The 23,542-nt window shown below is 30.6% G+C and overlaps 1 protein-coding gene across 1 annotated transcript; it reads right to left on the reverse strand.

Annotated features, from left to right (window-relative positions):
* Positions 1-394: 394 nt before the first annotated feature.
* Positions 395-751, reverse strand: LOC113000220 (uncharacterized). The gene has a single exon (XM_026126895.1). The coding sequence runs from the start codon at positions 749-751 to the stop codon at positions 395-397; it is 357 nt and encodes a 118-aa protein (XP_025982680.1).
* Between the last annotated feature and the right edge of the window lie 22,791 nt (positions 752-23,542).

Genomic DNA, 23,542 nt, shown 5'->3' on the forward strand with positions numbered 1-23,542 from the left:
CTGCAACCTTCTTGCCATCACCCACAAAGATGAACCTTTCATCATCACTTGGCGGTCGGCTCCACAGGAAATCCTACATAGTCATACTTATGTAAGTAGTAGCACCAGAATCTACCCACCAAGTATCTTTAGGTACAAAGGCCAAATTAACTTAAGAACAAATTAGAGTAAGAAATTTACCTTTTTTCACACGCCATGCGGCATACTTAGGACACTCTTTCTTCATGTATCCTGACTTCTTGCAAAAGTAACAGGTAAATTCATCATCCTTCTTTTGTTTCTTTTGCTGAGAAGTCCCTTCCGCAACATCCTTAGTCTTCTTCCTTTTCTTATTTTGAGAGGTCGAAGTCAAGTGAGCACTTTCAGTCCTATCTCTCTGCAACTTCTCCTCCTCTTACACATAGTGAGATATAAGCTCATTGAGGGACCATTTGTCCTTTTGAGTGTTATAGCTCACTTTGAATTTCCCAAAGTGTGCAGGAAGCGAGATCAAAACCAAGTGCACGAGCAGGTCTTCACCAAGATCTAACTTAAGTGACTTGAGTTTCGATGCGAGATTGGACATCTCCATAATGTACTCCCTTATGTTCCCTTTGCCTTTATACTTCATGGGGATGAGTTTAGCCAAAAGGTTACTCGTTTCTGTTTTTTCATTTTTGGCAAAGTATTGCTCAATTTCCTTAAGAAATTTCTTTGTACTTTGACCCTCAGAAATAGAGCCCCGAAACGCCTCTAGAATAGAGTGCTTCATGATCATAAGGCACATTCGGTTAGACCGATCCCACTTCTCAATTTTTACCTCATTAGAGGTTTCCGGAGTGGAAATGGGTTGTCCGTCCTTAGTGTCAAGTCCAAATCCATACAGCTAAGAACAATTTCTATGACTTCCTTCCAGACCTTAAAATTTGTCTCATTCAGCATTGGGATAGAATTCACTTGGGCAGTAACATTTGCAGCACTACAATATTAACTAAAGAGAGAACAAAAATTAATAACATGTTCACAAATAATCAAGCAAGTCATATAAAGTATATATAACAATACATGCAAATATTTCCTATAACAGATCCATCACAAGATACCCAACACAACATTAATTCTAGTCTTTGGATAGAGAAATTAATTTGTAATTGGTACTCTCAACGCAATGATCAAATATTGACAATTAGTTCTAACAAATAATAGCCTTTCTTTGGACCGACTATTATTTTCATGAAAAAAAACTTTATAATTATCACATATTTATCATCGCAGGTATGTTATTATTTGGCCAAATTGTGTCTTCCTTTGGGTCAAGCACAATTCGCATAAATAATTTCATACTAACATCCATGCAATTTAATTAAATCAATTTACACAATAGAGGTTACTTTGGCAACATAATGTTTCAATCAATTTAATTAAAATTACTGGACACGCAAATAAATGGAAAGGATTTGCAATGGTTAAATTTGCACCCAATTATGATAACAGTAAATATTTGAAAACAACATCATGGTAAACTAGTTACGCATCCGAAACGAACATACCACGGTACTATCACAAATTTATTAATCGAAATAGTTTCTCCCCAAAATAATATTAGGGTTCATATAACTAAAACAATCCAGATATAATACATATCAAACAACTTTAAATCCCAATAATCTAACAGTAATGGTGACTCTGATACCACTTGTTGGAATTTTTAATAAACCTTATAAAATACCAAATGAGCACCAAAACACATTACATCAGATTATCAAGAGGTTTTAAGGAATACCTAGATCCATAGAGCTTGATCAACACGAAGCAGAATCTTATAACGGTCACGAACAATTGGTTTAATGACCTTTTTTAACCAAATCACCTTCTTCCTTATGAGACCTTCGTTTTCTTTTCAGATGGGGAGAGGAGAAATTGTTTCTTGATTTGGTGTCTTGGGGACCATAATCTTGCCTTAAGTTTTAACCTATTAGGGTTCTCATTATCCCCTAATGGGCCAAACTGGTTTCCGCTTATTAGGCCCATATCAATTTTCTGTTGGCAGTCTAATGAACTCATTGAATTAGATCATTTTATATTGAACCCATCTAAATATAAATAGCTAATATAAATGTTATAATATAATATGTAGCCCATATTAATTAATTAGGAATTATAAAATTCCTAACAATAATCACTCATGTATATGTGGTTTTGTTTCAGCCGTAGAGAGAAAACACTAGATATATCAAACTAACAACATAGTGTTATCTGAAAAAACAAACTACATAGTTTAGTTGGGTGTTGCGAGCAACATGCTTATTGCATTATTTGAGATGCTTATGCGAGTTTAGTTTGGTCCTGTTATTAATAAGCTGAACATAGAGATGTCAAAACAAACTAAGGGTCTATTTGGAGAAGCCTCCCTAGAAGAAATTATAAGAGAAGAAAATAGAAATAAAAAAATAAAATGAGTTTTTTTAGAAGTTAAAATAATTAAGTTTCAATTAGCTAATTTGTAGATGTTCTTTTATCTTTTAGAGTGTGTTTGGATGAGTGAAAATTTCAAATGTTTCAATTTAAATTCCTTCATTTTTAAAATTGTGTTTGGATAAAAAATTGAATTTCTTCATTTTCAAAATTTTGTGTTTCGATAAAGAAATTGAATTTCTTCATTTTAAAAATTTCTTATTTTGATAAAATAATCAAATGCATTCTTTTTTAAAATTTTATATTTGAATAAAATAATTTTTTAATAAAATAATTATTTTTTTCATTAATAAGTTCTATGTACTATTTGGGCAAAGCATATAGGCTTCCGGTCTTTGAGACAACCCCATATAACATAGCTAAAACTATATTTTAGGTGCCTAGCACAACAAAGGATATTTCCATGCATCCTTTAACACATCCATCCAACAATAAATTCCAAAATTGCCAATGCTATGAATTGATTGAGCTCTACACTTGAGAGACTACTGCTAGTCTTTGAGACAACTCAATACAAAAAACCATGTTTTCAAGAACATGACGGAGGCTATTTACAAGCATCCTTTAATACATCCATCCAACCAAAAATAGCCAATGCTACAATTTCTAAGCATCTTTTATGATTGTTGACATAAAAAACCCAACAAGTACAGGTTTATGTGAAACTACAATTTCTATCAAAAAAGACAAGTATATATAATTTAATTTGCAAAATGAGAAACAGAAATACCAAAACACCAAGAGACTGAAGGAACTTGTCAAAAGAACTATTTCAAATGAAAATACTACTAAAACAATATAACCAAACTATTAGTACACTTGACCTTTTTTCTAAGTACATTGATATATAATTCTATAATGGACAAGCTTACTTTCTAGGAATAAGTGTAGAAAATTACAAGCTATTAAGCTCATAAATTGAACACTAAAGGCATGTTCAGAACCCACTATGGCACTAATTCAATTGACTAAATAAGGATTAGGATAAGGATAATGAGAATTCCTTTAATTATGAAAATATTGTCTGGAAGAGCAAGATTTTTTTTTCCAATTCCTATATAAGGCAAATCAACATCCACATTATTGACAAGCATGTAGCTTTGATGGTAATGGTATAAAATTCTAAACAATTTAAGAAATAATTTTCCAAAAATATATTAAAAATAAAAACTGACCAGTTCCATCACAAAGTTCCACACAATCAATAGCAAATGAAAAGGGAGAGAAATAAAGTAATCATATCCAACCACAAACCTAAAATCCAAATAACTATAAGTTTTTCCTTGAAACAACAAAAATAACTTCTGCCAAATATATTATCACCTACCTTTCTCTTCTCTTTCTCTTACAGTAAGATGTGAAGCCTTCAGTTATAAACCAAGAAAAGTGATCTATCTCTCACTCCTGAAATGTAAAACCATAAATACTTAATCCTCCGAAGTTCAATAAAACTGCACCAATGTATGTGCATGAGAAACATCAAGGAAGTATCGACATTCAGTTAAATATACATACTTAAAACACCAGGCAGAGTCACAAAATACTGATGAACCACAAAAAGATTTATAAATAACAAATGTCATACTATATTAAAAAGTTAATTCAAATAGCCAAAAAAATTTCAATTGAATTAGAGCCAACATATTTATGAAAAACAAAGCAAGAAAAATAAAATCTAAAAGCAACAAAACTGGACGCTGAATGATAATTGAAGGAAGTTCTACCAGTATGAGCAAATATACATCTGTTAGCCACTGGAAATAAAAAAAAAAGAAAAAAAGTCACATGACTTTCTTGAATCCATTAACCAACCATTAGTACATACATCCTAAAACAAGAAAAAAAGTCACACGACTTTCTTGTATGTAATTTCACTTGGACTAACGTGCCATAATTACACACACTTGTACTTAATTATTATCATCTAGTGATAATTGATCTCATTTTACTCTTTTTACCATATCTACACATATGAAATCTAGTTCCCCCAAAGTGAACAACTTATTTTAGAGTGCAAAGTAAGCCAGGAAGTGATATCACTCTTTTAAGAGTTTTTGGACAAACTCTGAACCCATGTCAAAATTGCAAGTGGACAGAAAATTATATAATAATTTCTCATATACATGGCAATAATTAGGTGTATCCAAATATACATGGCTCTCTTTTACTATTTTGTTGAATCAAAAACGGATCCAGCTTCAAAGCCTCTTGTTCTTTGGCTCAATGGAGGTCTGCATTTTCTCACTTGCTACAACTATATTTATGTAACACTGCCTCAAAAATTAGAATAAGTCTAAGACTTTGGATTAAAAAAAATGTAAAATCAGTATAGAATATAGACCATTTAGTTTCAGAACATGGTTTTAAAATTTCCTAGAAAAATGTTATATAAGTGAATTCCTGTTTACAGGACCAGGTTGTTCTTCTCTTGGAGTGGGTGCATTCTCTGAAAATGGACCTTTTAGACCAAATGGAGAAGTTCTGATTAAAAATGAGTACAGTTGGAACAAAGGTACTTCATTGAAGTATTGACCATTCCATTATATTTGCAAGAATTGCTCCAATATGATAAGAGTTACTTTGTGATGCAGAAACAAACATGTTGTATTTAGAGACACCAGTTGGAGAAGGGTTCTCTTATGCTAAAGGTGGCTCCTCCTATGACTTTGCGAATGATGAGACAACACGTAATCTATGATCCATCTTTCATTATCAATTGCTTTAGAACTTTGTTTTTATTATGATTTTTTTAATCTTTTAAGACAAATAAGCTCTTCCTCAGAAATTATTGGACCTTTCTTGATTCCTAATCTCTTTCTCTCATACACCATGAGTACATCAACCAAAGCTTGGATAGTGGCATCAAGAATAGGCGCAGTGGAGGCCTTGAAAGACCAATTAGGTGTATGCAGATGGAACTATGCCTTAAGGTCACTACAACAACATGCAAAGAACAACATCAGATCTTATAGTCAAGCTAGGAAATTGTCCTCTGCATCCTCTGTTGCGGTTTCCAACAGAATACTCAACAAAAGAAAGGAAATGTGATAACAAATTGTCCTTTCTTTTTACTTATTTATTGAAGGATTTTGGATTGTATAATGTATCTATTACTTAGATGCAACATCAAATCTTATAATCAGACAAACTCAAATCCAAATCCAACATAGTTTGGTAGAAATGCAACCTACAAACCCTATATTATAGACACGAAATGCAAATTAATAAAATCAAATAGTAAAAATAGGATTGAAATAAAGATGAACACAAAAATCCTATAATACTTAGACGAGAGAGCAAGAGAGACTAACCAGAGACAGATAAGCTGTGTTTTAGAGAAGAACACGTTGAGATTGAGTGCTGTTGCAAGAGAGAGATTGAGCGCAGAGAGAGATCCGAGAGTGAAATGAGGGAGAAAACACGTTGAGAGAGAGAGAGAAGGGTGATAAATTGTTGGAGGAAGGAGAACATGTCATCATAAGTTCACAAGAATTTCAAATTCTTTAATTTTTGAAAGAATTTGAAATCCTAATATTTAAGTTGATTAAAATACTTGAACAAAATACTGAAATTTCAATTTCTTTTCAAATATTTTATCCAAACACCTTATTTAACTGAAAAGTAATTAAAATTATTTAAAAAATTGAATTACCCTATTAAATTTCTCCATCCAAATATACTCTTAGAGAAATTATATGAGAGAGTTTTTACAAATTAGCTAATGATTAACTAATTAATTAAATACTCATTCTAGTTTATGAAGATGTTTATTTTATTTTTTTCTTAGAAGTATTTCTAAATAAAATTATTCAAAAATAACTCTAATCTAATATATTCCAACTTCAACTAGGAAAAAAAGTTGAGTTGGATCCATTTTAAGATTTAGTTGAAAAATTCAACCTAATCTTAATGAGACTATGAGTTAAGTTAGATTAAATTGAGCTGTCAAAATGATATATATATATATATATATATATATATATATATATATATATATATATATATATAATAAATCATTCATAAGTTAGTTTACTAATAAATAAATAAATAAAATCTAAATATGATGTGACAATCACAATAATATCATCTTACTAAATTGTGTTGACACAAATCCTCTTTAGAAGCTATTATCATAAATAAAATAAAAGTAGAGAAAACAACAACATAACATCAAATTTATAATAATTTACAAAATATTATATCCAATAAATTAAATAATATTTGATCAAACAATCTATCAAAATATCAAGGGTAAATAGTCACTTTTATATCTGAAAGTGTAATTCACTAACAAATGTATCCCTAAAATATTTAAATGCAAAATTTAGTCATAGAAAGTATTAAAAGTGTGACAAAAATATCTCGTCGTCAACTTTCATCCGTTACCGTTAAAAAAGTTGTCTACGTGACACAGAGGAACAAATTTGTTACAAAATTGATCGTCAACGTGGTCATGCTAAATAAATTGGACGAAAATGTGAGTAAGAAATCATTTTTGGACGTAAATGTCAGTAAAAATTTTATGGATCAAATTGTCAGTAATTTTTTTCTTGGAGGAAATTGTCAGTAATTTTATTTGGACCTAAATGTCAGTACCTTCTTTTGGAACAAAATGTCAATCACAAAAAAAAAATTGTGATAGATTTTGGCCATTTGGATGAAAATAGTCACCAATTTTGGACGACAATGTCAGTAATTTCATTTTTTATGGGTAAAATATAATTTTATAATAGATTTTGCGACATTTTTTATTGTTACAAGCATAACGTCACAATAATAACCTAACAAACTAGTTTGCAAAAATAATTTATAACAAACATAATATTAATAATATTGATTATGAATAATAATTTTTCTGTCACAACATAAATTATCCAAAATAAATATTATACCAAAATAAACATTGTATTAGTGTATTAATCATTATAGTTTTATCCAAATTATAATAATTAGTTACTATCTACTATAAATAAAAGATTAATCTATCTCATATTTTAGTTCTTCGAATCTTGATGGCTAGACATTCCAGGTGTAGGTATGAAGTTCATGTAATTCGATTGGTTCTTGTTATGAGATACTCCATTTGGCAGTATAATTTAAATTGGTGCTGGAGGCCTAAGTGGAGATGGTCTAAATGCAGTTGACATCGGTGGAGGTATAAAGATTGTTTCCTACAGCACTAATAAATAGTGATTAGTTATGCATACCATAATTTAATAATAACTAATCAATAAAATGTAAAAATCACTCACATGACTTGGAGTTGGAACATTTTGAGTTGAAGCATTTTCAGCATTAGGAGTTGGAGTAATTTCCAAATTAGTTGAAGGTTGTTCAACTTGTGGAGCAAATTGAAAGCAGTTAATCTCATTCTACATATATGTAAAATAGTCATTAGCCTCTGCACAAATTTAATATAATTATAGATAAATAGATTATTGAGAACTAACATTAGTAAGTAATCATTAGCAACTAACATTCCACATGGATAACACAAATTTCATGTAACTATAATAGACAAATGGTGTATGCAGTGGCATTCTCTAAAAGGAGTAATCATCAAAATTTAAAGATAACCTTTTCCAACAAAATAGAGTAGCCAAATGGTTGCTAACAATATATATGATTATTCCCTTCTTATACAACACAAACTACATTTAAGAACAAATGCTTGCTAACAAAATTTTAAAGCAATATACAACACAAACTACATTTAATAATAACAAACCTGCATTAAATCCAAAAGAAATTAATCATGTACTGAATTAACAGAATTGCATACTCAGTGGATTAACAACAGTAGATCAATTCACATCATACACAGAATAATTGACAAATTTAAGTTAAGTGGTTATTGTATCTGATGGCAACAAATCAATTCACCACATACACAAAAAATGGATTTATAGCAAGTAGATCAGTTGACAACAAGTAATCAATGCTTAATCTATTACAACCATGCCCCAGGAACAATAAAAAAATTAATCAGATGTTTAAAAATATCTTGTTGGTGTTGTTGTGGTTGCATTTGAGTTATTGCCTTCTTCAACAGTAGGTTTCCACTTTTTTGGTCTTGGTAAAACACCACCATTAATGCATCCTCTACTGTTATGACCATTGAGACCACATCTAGTACATGTAACCTCTTTATAGGATCTTTTTAGTCTACTGTTACTGACTTGACCCTCATTCTGATCCTTTCTTCTACATTTTTTGGGTCGATCAGGTCTCCTTTTAATATGGGGTGGTGTCAGCCTATCAAACGGTGTAGTTTCCTAATATTGTTGACTCTTGGTAGGGCGTATTAAATTTTCATAGGTTGCATTGTAAGATCCAATAGTCAACATACCATCACTGTAGTCCTCTAGTTTGTGGTTATTGTATCTGATGGCGACAATCGCATGCCTACAAGGTAGGCCTATGTACATAAACACAATTTTCATAGAGATGCAATACATAAAATCCATAATTTATAAACTTAAGTCATGCAGTGGTATACCTGGAAGTTTCCACATCCTACATGTGCATGATTGGTTTTGTAGATCGACATCAATTCTTGTTTCATGATGGCAGACCTTAAATCTAGTTCTATGAGGATCACCAACCTAGTTTGTAGTCCACTTGTTGGATTCAAGTTTCTCCTTTTCCAACCTTGACTGTTGCATAGGTACCAATGGGCTAAATCTTGTAGCCATTTTCAGTTTTGCACTTGTCATCTTGTGCATTATATACGTCCTTATATCCTCACACAAACTCAAAATTGGCTTATTTTTTAACTTTAAAATCTTTGCATTAAAAGACTCACAATTGTTGTTGGTTATGTTGTCAACTTTGCAATTTTCACTGAAGTAAGCTTTGGTCCATGATTCATGGGGCCACTTGTCTAAATATACCCATGCTTTTTCATTCTTCCTTTTTATAGCTTCCATACTAACATAAATTCTGCTTCAGTAGTAGATCGTGCACACTTCCAAACTACACCTTTTAACTCTTTGTCTTTCCACTGCTTTGAGAAATTCCTCCATAAAGTGCATAACACAATATCTGTGTTTCACACATGGCATAACTTCCTGCATTGTAGGAAGCAACCCCTATATATAAATAAACATTACATGTTAAATATCAAAACAGGTAAAGGCAGGGAAAATTAAACACAGATAGAACAAATTATATTGCTAGCATGACACACTAGTATGATTTGAATGAAATCACAAACCAAATTACTACAGAGTCAAAAATAACCCTGATGTTTATAACTTATTGAAATTTATATCATTCAATTATTATACTTACTGACAAAAATTTCCACGATACAACATATCATATTGCTATCATGACACAAAACTATCACATATGCATGCATGAAATCAACTTTCTATATTGAATTGCACCTTTTGAATGTCTGACATGAAATTTTAGCCATAGTTCTTGTAGTCTCCTATGTCTTCATGTAACAAAGTGATTAATCACTTCTAGTTATCTTTATCTTTAGCATTTACTATTGTATATGCAATCACAAAAAAAACATTGTTTGCATGTTGTCCCTTTGCTGCAAGCAAATGACCACTATAGTACCCTTTCAGGAAACAACCTTCAAGACCAATAAAAGGTCTACAGCCAGCCTTGAATCCTTTCTTGCATGCATCTAAACATATATAAATTCGGTGGAGTTGTGGAGAAGATCTAGCTATGGGAATGCAATTCATTTTCACAGTTGATCCTTCATTGCTTCTTGTTAACTCAAGTGAATAGTCCCAAAGCTTAACATATTACAATTGGATGCTTCCCTTAACCAATGATCAAGCCTCTTTGATAGACCTAAACATCTTTCTTTCATCAATGTGCACACCATAATATTCTTTGAGATGTTCATGTGTCTCCACATGATTTAGGTTTGAATGAAACCTAAGCTTATCAACCACCTTTTTTGCCACCCATTTTCATTGTAACTTGTTTATTTTTGAAGACCCTTCCACATATGTGCTCCTCCAAAAAAGTCTTGATTTGAAAGCTTTTGTAACTTCAGACCATGAACAATAAATTTCCCATGAACATCCAACTTGTTTACAACGTGCTTTAGCTCGAATGGTGTCAACTTTTACCCATTTCAAATCTCTGCCATGGAAAATAGTAAAGTCTCTGACAACTTCAATAAACATTTTGATGGTATCAAACTCCATTCCAACCTCCAAATGCACTTGTCCAAAACTATTTGTAGGATTGTATTGAGGATACATGATTTTAGAATTGGAGTCACCTTCATCATCACTGTTGGGAAGGGATTGGAATTCTTTAGACTGGTAACTATCTGCCAATGTGTCACTTGATTGTCCATCATCTTCTGGAGACACATATACATAGTCTAAGTCACTTTCAAAATGATAAAAAAAATCAACATCCCCATCACGTTCTTTAACTTCATCATCATCTGCATCACTGTTCACTTCAGTTTCAACTCCAACAACTTCAGGTTCTGTTTCAACTGTTGTTTCAACGACTTCAGTTTCTACATCTTGTACACCAAGTCCAACTACTTCATTTTCATCATCTGAACCACCTTTAGCACCATCATCATCCATATCTTCAATACCATTTTGAGTACACTCTTCAGTAACAGTCTCAACAACATTTTCTGCACTGCAATTTATAGGCATTGCATGTACTTTAATCACCGGCCCAATTTCACTAACAGGACCCCCCATTGGATCAACATTTTCTAAAGTATACATGCACTTCCTTTTCTGGATCAACAAGCCCAATTTGGCACATAGACAACACATCATGATCATTCTCCAGCCTTTGTAAACCAATACCACACACCAAATAACATACTGAAACAAACTTCACATAGTTGCGACAGGCTTTGCACAATTCTTAGGTGTCCACACATCAACCAAATCTATTTCAACTTCTGCCTAGACACAAAATTCACCACCGACATACTCTAGTGTCCCATTTGCATTTTGTATGAATTTACCATTGTGGTGCAGAATAAGAATGATTTCATTAGGCATCCTACAGAGAAACATAGCAAACATTAATTGTATTTTCACAAATAGATAACACAAAAGTTTCATAACAGAGAAAAAAAGACAAGTTTCATAATAGAGAAAAGAAGAGAAGAAGTTTAAGAATAAAGAAGATAACACAAGAGAAGAGGTTTGACAACAGAGGCCACATGGACGATGACCACCACGAAAAACACGACGGTGACGATGCCATTTCGGTCAACGAAATATGAAAATGACGACGGCATCGTTACGGTCATCGTCGAAACCCCAAAACAATCGTCTATTGACGATGAAGACACTAGCCGACGACGGTGCCATTACGACCAATCAATAAACTCCATACGCGTAAAAAAAATTAAAAAAAAAAGCATACAAAGATGACACAATATACGATAAACTCCAAACTTGGGTGTGTGTCGCTGTGGTCATCATCGACGGGAATGAATGTATGGTGGTCGTCGCTGTGGTTGGGAAATTTGGCAACGAACTACTTCTGGAAACAAGGCTGTAGAAGTGTGGGAGATGAAGCACTTTCAGGAACCAGACTTTGGAAATGAAGAAGTTTGAGGAAGTGTGGGAGATGAAAAAAAATCAAGAACGTTCAAGAACGAAGAGTTACTTTTGGGTTGTGTAAAAAAAAAAACCTTTTGGGAATGAAGAAAATGAACAAACGCCAAAAGAATAATTTTTCCCACAGTCTAGGAAAATCAAAAGTCACTAAATTTGCATATGACAAATATGTTTCTACGTTGGCAGTCATGTAAGTAATTTATTACTGACAAAATTATCCCTCTGTATCACGTAGACAACTTTTTTAGCGTTGACGGACGGAAGTTGATAACATAATATTTTCGTCGCACTTTTAATACTTTCGATGATTAAATTATATATTTAGATTTTTCAGGGACACATTTATCAGCAAATTATACTTTCAGGGATAAAAGTGACTATTTACCCAAATAGCAAACCAAAAAAGTCTAACTTGATGGTTGAATCCATCCAAGTTGTTCCTTAACTCAACGAGTTATATGAGATGAGTCGTTGAGTACGTTATACAAATTGAAAGATTGAATCACACAAACCAACTTGTTTTCATAGATTTAATAAATTTATCCGCCCAGTTTAATTCATTTTAACACCCACTTTATTAAAATGTGAGTTCTTAGACTCAAGGCAACAATTAAACCATGCATTCCACCAAAAGTAGGGCTTTGGTTTATTCTAAGGGTAATCAACGGTTGGTTTCGGATTTAGAATTGAACGAACTTGAACAAGAAATAAGTAAGATCAAATCTAGGCGTTTAAGGTGTTAGTTAGACTAGGTGGTGAGTCTATCAAGTTTCAGTTGCCTCTAGTGGGTACATGAGAGTTAGTCTTCGTCAGATGCCAATAGCTAGAAACGAATATATATCTTCATGATAGTCATCTTCGCGGTTGACAAATGTAACACCTTGTTGTGTTAGTAAGATTTACTATTTAATTTTAATTAAATTAAATATTTTATTTAATTTATTTATGAAAATGTGAGTTAATTTTCACGATATAAATATAAGAATTATATATCGTAGACATACTTTAACGTAGGATTAATATCACAAAGTCATACATCAAATAAAAGAGTAGTACCAGATGAGACAACATTTGCCTCATGCTTCTCCAAATATAAATACAAGCTAATATATTAATGTCATAGACTTTTTGATAGTCTAATTTTGTGTTGTATAACGAGTATTTTAAAAAATTTACTGACTATTTACATACACAACCAATAAAATTAAAGTAAAATTTGTATTAATAAAAATTAAAACTCAAGTAACATTTGGAAGCCTTAAAATATTTTGACTATAATGTAATTTTAATTTCTTTATTTTTGTCCATAAGTAATTTTAATTTTCTTATTTTTAAATTGAAATATTTAGTTTTTTTAATGTAATTTTGATCTTTTCATTCAAGTTAATACTTTGACGGTCAAATAATTAATATTAACTATTATAAAATATGTTTTTTTTATTGAATTGAAATTTATTTCAATTAAAGATTAAAAATAAAAATAAATAAATTGTGATCCTTTAGTGGCTACTGTGAAACTCCAATCCCTAACCCGTCATTCGTTCTTCTGCACTCCCTTTGATCGTTGTCTCCGGCCGCCAGAACTCCACCGCGTTGCCGTGCTATATCGGCCTCAGAATCAGACTTGGAAAGATCTAAACACTCTCTGGTGAAGGGAAATATAAGATTGGGGCAATGGTTAAACCTTCTTACATTTCCCGCATTGTTAAGACATCTTATTCAAAGTTTTACAAAAAAAAAAAATGCTGGTGGGGTTTAGCCTTGTTCACAATTCTGGGTCCTACTTTTTTCTTTTTCTATTGATTGCATCCAGTGTGATCATAGTTACAGTGTACTTCTGTTAGAGGGTGTTTCTTGTGCACTTAACCTCTTAATATAAAAACAAAGAATTGTGTTAACTCTCCACGTAGTATCCTTAGTTATGAAATTGTAGCAAACATGAGGTTGTTTTTGTATTTGGGTTCAGAAAACATAAACATTTTTTTTGAAGAATAGCAATTTTTCGCCGGAACTCCGTCGTGTTGAAATGTATGCACTTGGAGCCACTATGCTCCAGGCTTCGAGGAATTTTTGAATGGGGAAGTTTACAACGTTGGTGAATATTTGAGGGATTAGGCCATAGACGAAAAGTACTGTTGCAGATGTGATTCTTGGGGGTTCTCCAAGGAAGATTAAAATGTGCTCGGAGAAGAAGCATAGACGGTTTGAACTTTGAAGAATGCTTGCTAGTGTGAGAAGCACCGTTGATCTTTGCAAGTCTAAGTCTGATGGGAGGGGAGTGCTGAGCAACGAATGAGGGTTAGGGATTGAAGTTTCATGGTGGTCATTGAAGCAAAGGATCATAGTTTTTTTTTTTTAATTAAAATAAATTTAGTTTATTAAAAACACAAATTTTATAATCTTCAAGTTAATTATTAAAAATATAATTTATTGACCAAAATACTGATTTGAATGAAAGAACCAAAATCATTGATATTTTTAAGATGTGGGGTTATATATTTTAATTTTAAAATAAAAGAATTAAAATCACTTATTGATAACAATAGGAAGATTAAAATTGTATTTTAATCCAATATTTTTAACCAAATTTAAAATAAAATCAAGTAACATACATATTTTATACTTTCATTAACATAATAGTTAAGAATTTCTTCTTAAAAAACATAACGATTAAAATATCTTGAAGTATAATGTTAAAATAATATAATAAATAATGTAAATGGTATAATGGTAGAAATAAATTATGTAAGAAGAGAGAGAAAAAAAATCCTAACTTATGTATAAAAAAGGTAAGATTGAAATTTAATAAATACTTTAAAAATAAAAAAGAATAAAACAAAATAACTAAAAGTCAACATTTTAAAAAATATTATTTAAGTAGAATTTAAAAAATGCTAATATTGATTTAAAAATTTTATTTACTAAATATTGTTCATAATATTAAAAAAAATTAATTAGGAAAAGAAACTAAAAACTTATTTAAAAATGATTGCGAAACATAACCCAAATTATCAATTTGCCTCCCAGATTGCAAAGCGTGGCTGAATATTCTTTGATATTTGTCGCCAATACCGGTTTTGCTTTTATTATGAAATTGAATGAATGCTAATGAATCCTATTTCTATACGTGTCTTTTTTTCTTTTTTTGGTGAATGATCTATACGTGTCTACCATCGAAATCATTAGTTTAATTTGCATGCAAAATACGGGTTTGCCTTAAAAAACGATGCACATTATTCAGAGGGAAAAGGAAACATAGGAAAACAAATACTGAACTATAATTTAAAATTTTCAATCCTTTTTCATGGCCTCCCAACCCGGAATATTTTTTTTAGTGTTCTTTCTTCTATTTGTGTGTCACAAATAAAATAAAGGGGCGAAAATTAGATGTAGTGTCGAATATTGTCTCCCAATAAAACCCTAAAGTAAGATTGGTGAGCTAATCAATCAATTCAAGTTAAATCATAAAACGTCTTCTTTTTTAAGCCCTAATGTACATCATAAAATGTCATTCTGTCCTTTTGTTATTACCATTCAAATCAACCTTTATCAATGGCCTTTAAATATATTTACTCTTCTAAACAATACGTTCACACGATCCAGTACGGTACGTACCTTATTAAACTATTCTTAATTACAAGTTACAAGTTTCTTTAATCATCCAAATAAAAATTATGCAATATAAGGCATCTTCTTCATCTCGTAGACCAAAACACAGTCCACTATCCCTTGTTCCACGTGGTTTTGGGTTCTCATAAGAACGACTATTTCAAACCCCAAATTTCCGACGAACTCATGAAACATATATTCATTAAGCTATATAAAAATGAGACACATGCATGCATATTTCAAACTTTCCAATCTCAAGTTTCTTCTTCTCCCTATTTTTCAGCCATGGTCCAAAGGTAACCAAAAGAATATATATTATGAAGTTTCATGGAAAAATACGTAGGGCCATGAGTGAGGGTTAAAAAGAGTGGGCCAATCACGTTGTTACCTGGTCCTCGTCGTGACAAAAGGAAACCAAGCAACTTTTCACAATCTCATTTCATCTTTATCCATATATAGCTGTTTGTAACGTGCTTGTGTACAAGAAATTCCAGGGCACACTGTCAAAACACATAAATTTTTTATTTTTCCAACCAATACTTTTATCTTATTGCTTTCATTTTTTTTTAAGGAATTGCTTCCATTATTTGTTCTTAATGTTTATCTATTATATTCGATTATATAATATTTTTAATTTTAGTTCAAACTTAATCAATTATATATGATATTCTATTTTTTTACCATGTTATAAATATAAAAAAATCACACAGTTTGCTGATGATCGTTAGAATCTCAACTATGTTTTTTTAATTTATAAAATTTAAACTCAAGACATTTTATATAATCCAAAATATTCCAATCGTTTTAGGGTGCTAAGATCCAAAGTCGAGAGGAGATCGTACGCTAAGGTCCCTAAGCACATAACCCAATCTAATGTTGGTTGATGTTTCTCCGTTGAGTCATATCTAACAGTAATAGTTTTGAAAATTATAATTATAAAAGATTTGGATGAACAAAAGTTAAATAAATGCCTAGTCATTATAAATGTGAATATATGAAACCTTTTTTGGGATAGATTCACACTGGATGATACATTTGATTGTTTGTCGAAAGCACAAAAGTGAATTGCCTCAAACATACTTGATCCACTTTTTGAATCGATAAAACTATCTTTTCTTTTTACAGTGCTTTGATATGCACGATTTAAATCGAATGACTTTTTATTTACATTTATTCGACTTTTTGAGTTTCACCAAAAAAATTTAATAGGTTGAACTAATAAATCAGATCGGGTATGTTAGGTTCAAATTTTAATAAAAATCAACAAAACTAATACCTATTTCATATTTATGAAATAAAAATCACTAAAAATTTGTGTTGGAAAATTTTCAAATTATTCTTAAAATAAAATCACTTTATTTATGGTCCGAACAGCATCCAAATCCATATATATATATATATATATATATATATATATATATATATATATAACAGCATCCAAATCCAATCCGACTAATAACGACCCACGCTTCAATCTGAGAATTTTACAGGTACCTTCACCAACCTACATGTTCAAACTATTCTTGAACGTGTGCGTACGCACGGGTCGATTTCACGTTAGCTTTCGAGAACAAGTTTATAGTTTTATAAGTTATTGTTATGTTTAACATAAATATATATTTTAGTGGAATGCGATTTATAGGTTAGTAAAAGAATAAATAAATAAGATTATATATATATTTTTAATAAAAGTCTTTTTATTTGTTTTTAATAACATGTTTTTAATAAATTAAAGTATAGAATTATCCCAAATGTAGTTACATATAAGTTAAAGTAATTTTTTTTCAGAAAGTGTAGACTATTAGACACAGATGGGATAAAATTTTAGTGAAAGAAAGTGATTAGTTAGACAATTGGATTTATTTTCGCAGATTGAGTTAATATGTTTACTAGAATTAGTAAATACTGTAATCTATTTTCAATTTATTTTCAATTGGTTTATTATAAGTAGATTAATAATAAACTTTATAAAACGTAGTTAGGTTATACCATCTATTGTCCAAATCACTAATACTTTTATACTTGATATGAAATGCACTTCAAATTGTTATCGTATATATGAGGAATTTATAGTAATGATTTAATTGCATTGCTATTAACCTTGCTGACAGTTGAAAATTACATACTAACAATCAAGCAAAAAGGTTAATTAATCTCATTCGAAGCTCTTAATTTGTTGCTAAGTCATTGACTTGCCTTTTCTAAAAAATCCACATAAACAAAATACAGTAAAATGATCTTTGTTAACTTCAGTTTTGTAAGAAAATCTATGCTTTTATGAAAACTTATTAGAGCCAAAAGACTAAGAACTTTTTTAATGGCTAAAGATCAAAGTTGTTCTCACTGTGGTTTTTAAATCAGTAGGTAATGTAAAATGAGAATTCATATGAAAGACAAATACAAACAAAATAAAATTAACGCAAATGAAAAACAAAATATCTCTGCTTGAATTCTTTAATGTCAACAATTTTGATGCTTTAATAAGCAACGTAACAGACCCTTAGCAGTAAGGCTTTCACCCTCATAAAAATATGACAGTAATTAGGTATACGTTATTATTTGATTTATTTAATTTTGTTGAATGTGATTTTTCTATTGTATATTTTCTACCGTGAACAAAATAATAGCAAGTATTATTTTTAGATAAACACAATAAGAAATTATTTTTAATATACTGCCAGATGCTAATGTTCTTAAAAGTATTGTCTCAATTCATAGTAATTTGAATTTTATTTTAAGAGAATCCAAAACCATTTTGGTCCAATTAATAACGTTAATCTACCTGAAGGACAGTAAAATAAGCACAATGGACATGATTTCAACATGATAGTCCTAGAGGAACAGATAGTAGCCACTATAAACAAGATAAGCTGGAACAGTTTGAACAAAAAAATTGAAGATACATTTCATTGAACATAGAACATGAGATATAAATAGAAATATGCATGACTACTACTACATACATCTAATTGATACATATGCTGATAGTCACTATTATAAGCAGTGACCAAGGTGCACCAACCCCACTTTGGGTCGATATCGATTCAAATAAAACCCCAAGGTCGAGGGATGATTATCTTTAGACAATTACAAATGTTAAAACATTCCTACAATTTGTATCAGAAATAAGAATTCAATGTCAAATTACATCCTCAGCTTCATCAAAAGTAATATGCATTTCATATTTCTCTATCCCACAATTCTTTGAGATTTTTTTATTAATAATATATATATATATATATATATATATATATATATGTGTGTGTGTGTGTGTGTGTGGTTGATTAAATTGCAGAAGAAAATAAAGTAAATACTACCATATCTAAGATATTAAAAAGATATAATTATTTATGGTGTATGAGATTATAATATTACATCGACCATAGAGTAAAAAATAATAACTATAAAAAGATATTAGAAAAGATACACTATAATATTTCAAGAAATAAGATGAAATTCATCATATATTTCAATGATCCTTGGTACTTTGGATTGAATAGCCTGCCCCATCCTATAAAAAAATAAAAGTTTTAAAAAAGTTAATTTTTTGTTTTGTGTTATGGGAAGAAGGCACATTATTTTATTACCCGATTCTCTTGCAAAGGCTCATATATAATAATTTAAGATTATAATTGTTTGAAATAGTATCTAAGTTTTTATGGAATTTAAATAACTTTAACTACCCATTTTTTTTTATTGCAGATCATTCATCTAGATTGGGGTTGAAATGAATCATCGTTGTATTTTCAACTGTTTCAACAATAGTATTACCTTCAATTTTGAGAGGAAAATTAGTGATAGAAAAGAAGAAAAAATGAATCTTGAATTTAAAATAGAAATAAAAAAATAAATTTTGGTATATGGTTTTTCTAACCATATAATAATGGAGAAGCTTGACTTATTTTTGCAAATTGGATTGCAATTGTGGGTATTGGAGTTGTGCTATGGATTTGCCAATTTAGTCTTTTTTAAGCTTAGTTATCATGCAAGACAAATTTGAGCTTTCCCCTATGCATTTTTAATAGAAATAAAAATAGTAATATATTACTATTAATTTTAAATTACAAACTGTAATAGATATAAAAAGTTAAAATGAATAATATATGATACTTATGAGGAAGTCTGCCTATTACTTTAGATTACGAACTTGATTGCAATGGACTGGTGTTAGCCCAAAGTTAGTATATATAGAATTTTAAGCTCCTCTAATATGGGTTTCTTTTTTTGTAAACAACAAAATATAACAATGATTAGTCATACGATTGGTGCCAAAATTATCTAATAATTTAACATTAGCAAATGTGTAAAGTTTTTGATGATTTATCTCATCCTTTAAAATTATGTCATAAAGTTTCTCTTTCATTAGACCTTCAATTTTTGCACCCTACATATTGAAACAGAAATGTACATAAATATAATTATTTTTATTGTATTGTCACCTCAATATTGGAAATGTTTAAAATGAGAAATTAAAAATACTAAAAATCAAAATATAATCCATGTTAAAACATACCTCTGAATCTATGAGAATGAATTGAATAAAAGATACATGTTTTCCATTGATTATTTGACAGTGTCAAATACCTATTAATCTAACATTTGATAAATCATTTTCCTTGATCTAGTTTGATATCTTTAATTTTTATTTCTCTTGAATTGTTTGAAGACATAACCGGATAGGAATGAGAAAAGGCAGAATAATGATGAATGATTTAGAATGAAGTATGTCTTTGTTTCTTAAATAGAATGAATATACAATTGTTGCTTATGACATGTTTGATAGCACACATCTATTAAGGGTCACTATTTGATTTGTATTTTGTACTTATGTGCTTGTTTTATTACTTTTATAGCATAAATTAATTCCTGACAGTACTATTACTTTTGCTGAAAAAGCAAAAGCATTTATTCTGTCAGCATTATTTTGTCTGTATATCTTAATTAGAAAAGTAAAAAATCTAAGCATATTCTAAAATCTAAGACGACAAAATGTTGCAATGTTAAATAATTTGTTACCACTGGATTAAGTTGTTTCCTAAGCACAAAACATTGCACGAAAGACAAATATATTTTGTCATTGTATAATTTGTTTTGAACAATGGACACATAAATCAAAGCATTAACAATGTATGAGTTGAGTAGCATCTTACTAATTGATTGATTAACTACCAGATGGACCAACTACCTATAATATTCATGGATCACAATGAGTATCAGAATACAATTAAACATATTGTATATTATAGCCTAAATTTACACTTAAAATTTTCCAGAAAATAGTACCTCAGCATGTGGGAATAAGTCTATTATGGTGTTTATCAAGTCTGAGTCAAAAGATTCCTGAACTTTGGCTAAACCTTGATTTTAAATGCAAGTGTTTAACCCATGATTTTATCAAGTGCTTTCGGAGAAGCATTCAAATCAACATCACCATCCTTCCACTGAACATATAAGCATAGGTTAATAATAATAATTTATGTCATAGCTAAATTTTTTAACCATGAAAAAATAAAATTCAGTTTGAAGCTTCTATTCAATAGTAATTCAGTGATATCTTTAACCTATTAACTTCGTTGTATGGTTATCAATAAGGTCTGTGCACCCATGGTCTCAGAACAAAAAATTTGTCCTTCACTCCTTGTGGTAAACCATGACTTGAAGTCTATACCTAACAATGTAAAAATAAATTAATATTAACATGCACACAAAAACAATGACTTCAACACACCTTCCTCGTTGGTTTCGTCTGAACAACAACATGCCAACTACAGAGAGTTTTAACCCAAGGTTAACACCCCAATGCTTAACCTCTATCATTTTTAACCCAAGAAAATGGAAACCAAAAAACATAACACATAACAACAACAACAACAACACAACACTGGGTACAAACAAATCAAAGAAACGCAGAGGAGCAAGCCATGTGTCGATGGTGTAGGCAAGGGCAATTTTGATATTTTGCTAGATTATCCATTATTAAATAGATAATAGAAAAATAGAAGTAAATAGTAGATGTGAACTAAAAAAACGCATCAATTAACTCAACAAAAGCTGTTAATTAGAAAAGTAAAGAATTTAAGCATATTGCCAAAACTGAAATGGCAAAAAGCAATGTTGTGATGTTAAATAATATGTTACCATTGGATTAAGTTGTTTCCTAAGCACAAAACACTATAGGAAAGACAAATAAAATTGTCATTATATAATTTGTTTTGAATAATAGACACGTAGATCAAAGCATTAACAATATATGAGTAGAGTAACACCTCTCTAATTGATTGATTGATTGATTAACCACCAGATGAACCAGCTACCTATAATATTCATAGATCACAATGAGTATCAGAGTATCAGTTAAACATGTTATATATTATAGCCTGAATTAGCGCTCTAAAAATTTCCCGAAAATAGTACCTTAGTATTTGGGAATAAGCCTATTATGGTGTCTATCCAATCTAAGTCAAAAGAGTATTTCAAAATAACTAAATTCCTGAACTTCGGTTGAACCTTGATTTTAATTACAAGTGTTTAACCTGGGATTTTATCAAGTTCTTTTGGAGAAGCATTCAAATCAACATTACCATCCTTCCACAGAACATATAAGCATACGTTAATAATAATAATTTAGGTCATAGGTAAAGTTATCAACTATGGGAAAAAAATTCAATTTGAAGCTTCCATTCAACAGTAATTTACTGCCATCTTTAACCTATTAATAAGATATGTGCATCCAAGGTCCCAGAATATAAACTTTGTGTTTTGCTCCTTGTGGTAAACCATAACCTGAAGTCTATACCTAAAAATGGAAAAATAAATTAATATTAACATGCACACATAAACAATGTAAACTAAAAAATTCTACCAGTTAGCTCAACACAGATTGTTGATTATATTTTTTGCATGCACATGTGGAGGGAAATCAATAGACACCATCAGACGCTACACCCTAAACCTTAAAGCCTAAATAATAAGAACCCAAACCTAAACCTTAAACATCTAACTCCTAACTCCGGAATACCTCAACCAAACTTCCAAAAAAAGCCAAACACCCAACATCAAAGAGGAATAAACTAAAAACCCAGTGCACAAACTATAAGCTCAAATGCCTAAATTAGAGAAAAGAACGAAAGGAAAAAAACAAAATAAACCTCAACACACCTTCCTCGTTGTTTTCATCTAAATGACAACAACAACCTAACTACAGAGACTTTTGTTCCTTTGGCAAACACACCCCAACACTTAACCTCTCTCATATTAACCCAAGCAAATGAAAATGACAACAAAAAGATAGGTGTCAGAGTTCAGAGATGGAGAGCAGAAAGAGAATATTCTAGACTTACGTCGTTTATTAGTGACACACACATACTACTACCATTTAACCCACATCACTGAGCCCAAATCCAACTAAAGAAGAAAGAAAAAAAAGCCACAACACAAAACACATAACACCGAACAGAAAATAACCAACACAGAAGAGCTTCTTGAGCCACATGTCAATGGTCTAAACAAAGGCATTATGACATTTCCACTACCCATTCCATTATTAAGATAGACCATGAATGATTTTCCATAACAATTCTACACCCCAACACTTAACCTTTGTCATTTTTAACGCTAGCAAATGGAAAGGACAACGAAAACATTCGTTTAGAGATTGAGAGCAGAAAATAGATATTTTTTTAAAGAACAACACACAACACACAACACAACACTAGGTGCAAACATAACAAAGATACGCAGAAGAGCAACCCATGTGTCGATGGTGTAGGAAGGGGCAATTTGGACATTTTGACAGCCTATTCGATTATTAGGATATAATAGATATAGTAGATAGATAGTAGAAGTAGATAATAGATATAATAGATAGATAGTAGATTCTACCAATCATACCCACAGTT

The sequence above is a fragment of the Glycine max genome, chromosome 18 (genome assembly GCF_000004515.6).
Source record: "Glycine max cultivar Williams 82 chromosome 18, Glycine_max_v4.0, whole genome shotgun sequence".
Taxonomy (NCBI): domain Eukaryota; kingdom Viridiplantae; phylum Streptophyta; class Magnoliopsida; order Fabales; family Fabaceae; genus Glycine; species Glycine max.